Genomic DNA, 6,940 nt, shown 5'->3' with positions numbered 1-6,940 from the left:
TTAGTTTTTTTGTCCATCTGCTCCTGATTGACAAAAAATGAAAACGAAATTAATTTGAACAGAACTGAGAACAACTACTCTGGTCTCACAAAGTATTTCATACACATTCGGACATCCTTTCAGATTTTTTGTTCATTCAACAATTCCAAAGATTGAAAGTGATAAATTTGGAAGGTTTCCACAGATATGACCAGAATTTGAAAACCCGTTATATGTCGGGCCTTCTAGCCAATTTGAGTTGTTCATATTTCAGACGTCTATAGATCTTGTGATGAGGCAACATTTAATCAAAGGGACGCAGAGAGCCGAAGGTTTTTTTCATATTATCCATCGATTAAGCTATACTATATCAGGAAAATATATTTTTTCACGCAATTTATATTTATATTGGATAATTTTTATAAAAATTGTAAATTTAAAATAATTACATATTTAAATGAAAAATTAGTTATGAGTTTGTTTATTAATTATTTATTTTATGAATAAGATATTTTGGAAAGTGGGCGTTTATGACCCTTAAGGCAATGGGTTCGTATAAAAATTAAAAAAACACCAGAGGGTTAAGTATTTCCATCTGGAAGAAAAAGAAAAGAGTAATTCGGTCTTGATCGGTCTTACAAAAAAGGTGTCCGTTCCATTTAAAATTCGTTCATGATCGATTCTATTTAAGACAAAATAGGATTGATGAGAAGATCTGTCCATTGATTGAGGGCAAAAAATTTGGTTTTAATATAATGAGACAGAAGAAATTGGTCCAAATTGATCAAAATCAAAATAATAAAACCGGAAAAAAATCGATCTTGGACCGAGTCTCAAATAGTAGATATTAGTGTTGTTCAATATACCGATACTATAGGCTTATAGAAAAATTTGAAATTCAAACCAGTTCTTGGAACGAGATTATATCATAAACAAATTACCCTTACAGTGACAAAAGCACCCTAAATTGTACTTTATAAAACAAAACATCAAATGAAAATTGTCGTTATATAATGTCTTCAAATTTTGAAGCTTGTCCCCTACCCCTGACCGAAAGAAAACGCACGTAAAGTGCCCTTTACTACATTTTTGTTTTATAATTTCAGTTCCACAGTTTCATAATAATAAGTATCAAAAAGTACGAAATACTGATACTTATTTTTTGTACCAGAACCGGTACAAAAGTATTGATATCGTGACAAGACTAGTAGCCTTTGAATTTCAGTTTGGAAATACTTGACCGGTCTGAGAACGTTATGATGTTTGTTAGTCATTTAAAAAAGTTTGGTCCTGATTCATACAATAGAAAAACTCGGTTTAGATCATTCCCAAAAAAAAAAAAAAAAAAAAAAAAAAAAAATCCGCATTTGGGATGTGTTTAAAATTCAGTCTATACTTAAGGCCGAATTGGAAAAACATTGGTCTCAAAACAAGTCTTAAGACAAGTATCTCAATCTTTAACATCTCCCATTTTTAGGATAATATTTTATTTTACTACACAATCTTCTTTTTTGTTTGAAGAAATTAAGAAAATACAATATATTCAATGCAATCCTGATATAATTTTTGACATAGTTCTGACAATTTTAAATTATGAAAATAGTGACATTTTTGGCTCAAAATGGTCAATTTTGGTTCGTTTGGCACCAAACTGAATTTGTAAAAATGTAGTAAGTTCAAGTAGATATATTCTATTCATCCTTTTTTACCTTCGACTCATACTGCTTCAACAGGAATTTATACTGAGACGTCATTTTGAATAAATGAGATGAGAGCAGTTCATATTCATTTAAACATTTTTTATTGCAATATTACCTTTTTTATATAAATAATGGACTCATCATTGCGTGATTTGCAGTTATATTTCATACCTAAGCTTGAAAATAGACTTGTAAGGAATGGAAAACTCATAAAAAGGCTTTAATTATCACGAAATTTGCAAGTTTGATCTTATTACTTTGACAATAGATTAATAAAATACTCATTCATGTGTGAAAAAGTAATATTGGTGGTAGGGGGAGTTTGACCGGATTTTTTTTTCTTCCAGAGTGCTTAAAAGATAATTTTACATCCGAAAAGTTTAGCTTTAATTTGCTCATTTCATGAATTAACACCCCTCCCCTCCCCAACTAGAACGCATCTAAAAAAAACCAACATCTACCTGCTGCTTCGGAGTAACACTAGCCTACATGTCCTTATATAAGGAGTGGGATTTGTGTTTATCTCCTACCTCTCTTAACTGTTTGCAGTTAATCTAGCGAAACGGCATGATAGTTAAGCTACTTTCCTCCAAAACAATTTTCAAATAATTATCCGGATTACCATGTTGATTTTCCTTTTCTTTATTTTTGACATACCAAAAATGCTTAAAATTGACAAGCCTAGTATGAACACTAAAGGACTCAATGATGCAAAGAGGCTGGAATCCACAACCTAACTGCATCATATGCCAAGCTCTTATGACACAGTTTGCAATGATTTTTTTAAAGTACGTATCTAGATAAAATCAGAGGTGAATAAAATGGCCGATTTTAATGTCTACCATGAATGAATAACATATATTTATTAAATATAAAAAGCTAACAATAGTATAAAAAGATTCAAATACATAGTATTTATATATATGTTTCCGTTTCTATGAAAAAAGGAGTTTTGCTATTTTTTACTAGCAAGGAAGTTGAACATATTGAAGCTTGAAGCCGGTGGACCCTGAGATTTTTTGTCCTTTTCGTGTCATTAAACGGACCAAAAAAGGAGTTATATCACCTACAAATGGATGAAAATACATTTATAAAGAAAACTTATAATACATTTAGATCCTTACTTGTAATGGCAGCATTGACGTCATTACCATCCCTAGTGCTCAAAGTGTCTCCACAATAGACATTGTCCTTGTTTGCTGAGATCGTACTTGGGATTTGGAGTTGAGCTTCGTTGCAGAGACCTATAGAAATTGAAAGTTAGGTTTTTTGTTTTTAATAGAGAAGAAAAGGGGATTATAGTCAACTTAAGGAATCCTCAACAAAAGATTGCTTAATGCCCACTCACCGGTTGAGGTCTGTAAAAAGAAAAAGAAAAAAAAGTTATATACACAACCAAGGTAAGCCAAAGGGACTCATAAACACACCTTTGATGATGTAGATTTGCCAAGACCAAAGGGATTTACAGATTTGGAAGTGTCGTCTACAGTGTACAACACTTTACAAAATCCTATTTCACGTCGAATACACATGTTATAAGCTGTGTTTTGCAAAAGAGTTCCAAAATTGTAGTTTGTGATGGTTCCAGCGATACCGAAATAATATTGCAGACAACCGTCTGGAGGACTAAATTAAAAAGAAAAAACACTGTAGATTTAAAAAAATTGTTTAACTAACTAATCTTACACCACTCTGGAGTAGCATGGAATCATTGCAACCTTAATGTCCCACATTCTTGAAACATCAGAGTTAGGATCAAAGTTAAAGGTGATAGATCCAAGATCTCCTTCCGTTCCACTTGACAAGTACACTTAAGAATGACATTTATAAGTGTACATATATACAATACTAAAACTATAAACATATCAGAATATTGACTTACTGTGCTGTCCACTCAATACACCACAAAAGTTGGGAACAATTGCTCCTGTTCCGGGACGTGCCGTGAAAAATTCATTTCCACAGTCTCCATCATTGGGAGATGCATTTCGAATCCGGAGAGTATTAAAGTCTAATCTAATACTGCAGATACCTTCCATACTACGAGGAATATTGTATGTGCAAGTTGTGGTGTCACTTCTAACAAATTTTGATGGGAATCCAGGATTTTGAATATATGTTGTGTTCTGTAAATAATGATGATGAATTTGCACAATAACTAGCTCGCTCAACTTACGCGTGTTATGGATCCTCCACAGTTGCTTACACTTAGAACACAACAAACTCCAAAACCTGCGGCACAGCCTCCATCTGCTTCTCCACGTTGTGTTTCACATTCATTAGTACTCATACAAACTCCTTGTCTTCGTGCAGCATCCGTAGAGGAAAGAGTCTCACACTCATCGTTTGAGAATCGAATGATGTTAAACAGACCCAAAGCCCCTGTAGGAATATATGTATGTATAACATAAAGGTTTAGGATAAGTCAAACTAGGAATAATGAATGAAAAAGAACCTACGTTGATTTTTTGAGGTAGGCAAACTCCTGGAGGAGGATAAAAATAAGAGACAAACTAGCAAAGGAGCATTTAGACCCATCTTTCCTTGATGTTTGACAAAATGCGAATGATATCTGTCTGTTGTTTTGAAATGAAACGAAACGTACGAAAGTGAAGATATTTGCAAAAAACAAAAAATATAACATTTGAAACCAGTTTGCAATTAATATATAAATAAAAATAAATATGTCAAGGTGAGGTAATGGATAAGATATGAAAACCAAAAAAAAAAAAAATCTACTGAATTAGATTGTATATTTTAGGCACAGTCCTCCTTTTTGTACCCATGTTTGGACTGGATTTCATGTACACGCAAATTTTTCCCTTTTAATTTTTGTTCTTCTAAAATTAGGTTCATAAGTACATATCCATAATAATTCATCACTGGGACGTAGATTAACCAGTCAAAAATCCGAAGATGTTATAAAAAAGGTATACACATACAGCAATATTTAGTAGGATCTACTTCTAATTCTCAAGAACGCGCCCAAATCGGACTCATAAGCCGTTCTTTGGAGCAATTTTCATTAAATAACATCCTCATTTAATATGGACCAGTGACGTCATCATTAATGTTAGTCGCCTATATTGGAGGTGTAAACATGTAATATTTGTTTATAAGAATGATAAATACTGTTGCAGGGATGGACATTGTATATGGATACCAATAATATATTAATATTTATGATGATGTAGAGGGTGTTTTAAAATATAGGATGTTTTCAAAAATCGATAAAAGGACGGGACAAAATCCATTCTAAGACCCATACCGCTGACCAGTACAACCTAACTATATAAACAAAAACTAAAATTCCTTCCGTCCGACATGCACATATCAAAACAGATCTGAATTTAGTTAATTTATATTTCATCCAATAAAATCAACAATTTACATGTAAAAAGAATAAAATGTTGGTTCGTTGCATTGACAGTCTCAAATAGTCTGTATTCAAACCATTCGGTAAATTTTCAGAATAAATTACCCAGATGAACATACGAGTATTTTGAGGCATTTGAAATAAGTATATTTTTACAGTGGATCTTTAGTTTAATAGATCCTCTGGAATATGAATGTTTTGTTTGCTGAGCAAATACATTCAGTATTTGCAAACATTATTGTGATACGAGTTACACTTTGTTTGCAACGGAATATATTGAAATACCAGTCGACTTGTATGTACTTTCACATCTATGTATCATGCTTGATGATAATAAGATGATGAACTAGTTCGATAATTTCACCTGTATAGTTTTGGAAAGTGTTTCCCAACCGGGGCTCTACAATGCATTGTCAAAAGATCCGCGAGAAATTAGATTAATCATAAATAAAGTATTTATTTGAGAATATTCTATAAGTCGAAAGAAATTAATCAATTAAAAATAATTAGCGTTGCAGTAATGAAAAGGTTATAAATCTGTGGTCTAGGAAGTAAAATATGATTAATATTGCAAAGTATGTTTGAGAATCTGTTTCTTTGCGACAATAAGGATCGAAATTACTAACAATATTCAAAGATATCATATTTTTTGATCATTTACATATTTCTTAATTAATAATATTCAAGTTCTAAATTTGAAGATTCACCTTAAAAAATAAGGACTTTATAGGGATTTAAGGAGAAAGAGCGTTTTCTGGAGGTTTACTCTGATCCTAGACTCAAATTTTCCAATATTTAAACCCTCATATCTCTGTTTTTGATGAAGATAATGTCTTAAAATTTTGCATAGAGTCTAGTCTTATATGAAAGTTTAAACAAATAGTGTGAAATGAACCAAATTTGTAATATATGGTTACATCCGTCGTATGAATTGGCATGTATTACAGATTTTAAGTTAATATAATGAGAAACAATTATATATTAATTTTTTTGAAAAAAAAAAAATTATAATAAACTAATAGAAAAAATTTGGATTTTTTATATTTTTACCTTGATTCTTGTGGGAGTTATTGATTTGGATTACAAACAAACTTTTAAATTAATGTATCGATGTACCTACTTTTAATTAACATCATTTGGATAGAGCATTGATGAGAAATCAAACCTGTTCCTTATCCAGGATGACGGCTTTATTTCAAAATTTCATTTTACGCGAGAAAAAAAAAAAAAAATAATACAAATCAAAGTGCTAATGTTGGTTGATTTTTTATTTTGGAAAAAAACTAGGTCAACTTTGTACATGTGTCTATATTTAGAGATTTCTAGTGCCAATTAAAAAAATGAAAAAAAGAAAAATAAATATTTTATGTCTGAAGCTTCCCTCATTTTGAATTGTATTGGAAGTGTGGATGGAGACAGATTAACGCAGTTTGAGCAGTGTTGTATATTCAGTGCAATTTCTAGGATATTTCTTGGGGGGGGGGGCTTTTTGACAAAACTTTGCTAGAATTATTTTTCTAGAAAATAAAAATTTGACAGCACGATTTCAGTCAAGAAGGGTGAAGCACAATCCCATACGTTGTTATGGGATTGTGTATATTTTCCGAATTTATTATCATTATTCCTTAATTTTAGAGGTTAAAACATCTAGGTATGAAGAACCACAAGTATGTACTTATAAAACAGGAATAGTTAGGGTTACTTCAGGAATATTAAGTGTAAGTCCATTTAGGATTTTGATGAGCTTTGGTGATGGTGTTAATCCTAACACAAGAACCTTATGTCTCAAATTATAGACTTTTGCAAGTATCAGGGCCCGTTTGTGATTCCCTTAAATTTTCACCCTTTTCGAAGGATACTCAAACTTCAGTGGGACAGAGCTCCA

General features: G+C 31.7%; 1 protein-coding gene across 1 annotated transcript; it reads right to left on the bottom strand.

The window, feature by feature from the left end:
* Positions 1 to 2,508: 2,508 nt before the first annotated feature.
* LOC121120645 (uncharacterized) lies at positions 2,509 to 6,153 on the bottom strand. The gene is made up of 9 exons (XM_040715515.2): positions 6,106 to 6,153; positions 4,139 to 4,255; positions 3,856 to 4,061; positions 3,562 to 3,805; positions 3,366 to 3,489; positions 3,107 to 3,305; positions 3,028 to 3,037; positions 2,804 to 2,923; positions 2,509 to 2,745 (listed from the first exon to the last, which is right to left on the bottom strand). Exons 2-9 carry the CDS (start codon positions 4,215 to 4,217, stop codon positions 2,645 to 2,647), a joined length of 1,083 nt encoding a protein of 360 aa, XP_040571449.1. The 5' UTR covers positions 4,218 to 4,255; positions 6,106 to 6,153; the 3' UTR covers positions 2,509 to 2,644.
* Positions 6,154 to 6,940: the final 787 nt, after the last annotated feature.

Source organism: Lepeophtheirus salmonis, chromosome 6, assembly GCF_016086655.4.
Source record: "Lepeophtheirus salmonis chromosome 6, UVic_Lsal_1.4, whole genome shotgun sequence".
NCBI lineage: Eukaryota > Metazoa > Arthropoda > Copepoda > Siphonostomatoida > Caligidae > Lepeophtheirus > Lepeophtheirus salmonis.
This window is presented reverse-complemented; position numbering and strand designations above follow the sequence as displayed.

Coding starts and splice junctions, on each gene's coding strand:
- LOC121120645 (XM_040715515.2), bottom strand. CDS start 4,217: ATGGGTCTAAATGCTCCTTTGCTAGTTTGTCTCTTATTTTTATCCTCC. Junction 3,306..3,365: donor CCATGCTACTCCAGAGTGGT/GTAAGATTAGTT, acceptor TTTTTAATTTAG/TCCTCCAGACGGTTGTCTGC. Junction 2,746..2,803: donor CGTCAATGCTGCCATTACAA/GTAAGGATCTAA, acceptor ATCCATTTGTAG/GTGATATAACTCCTTTTTTG.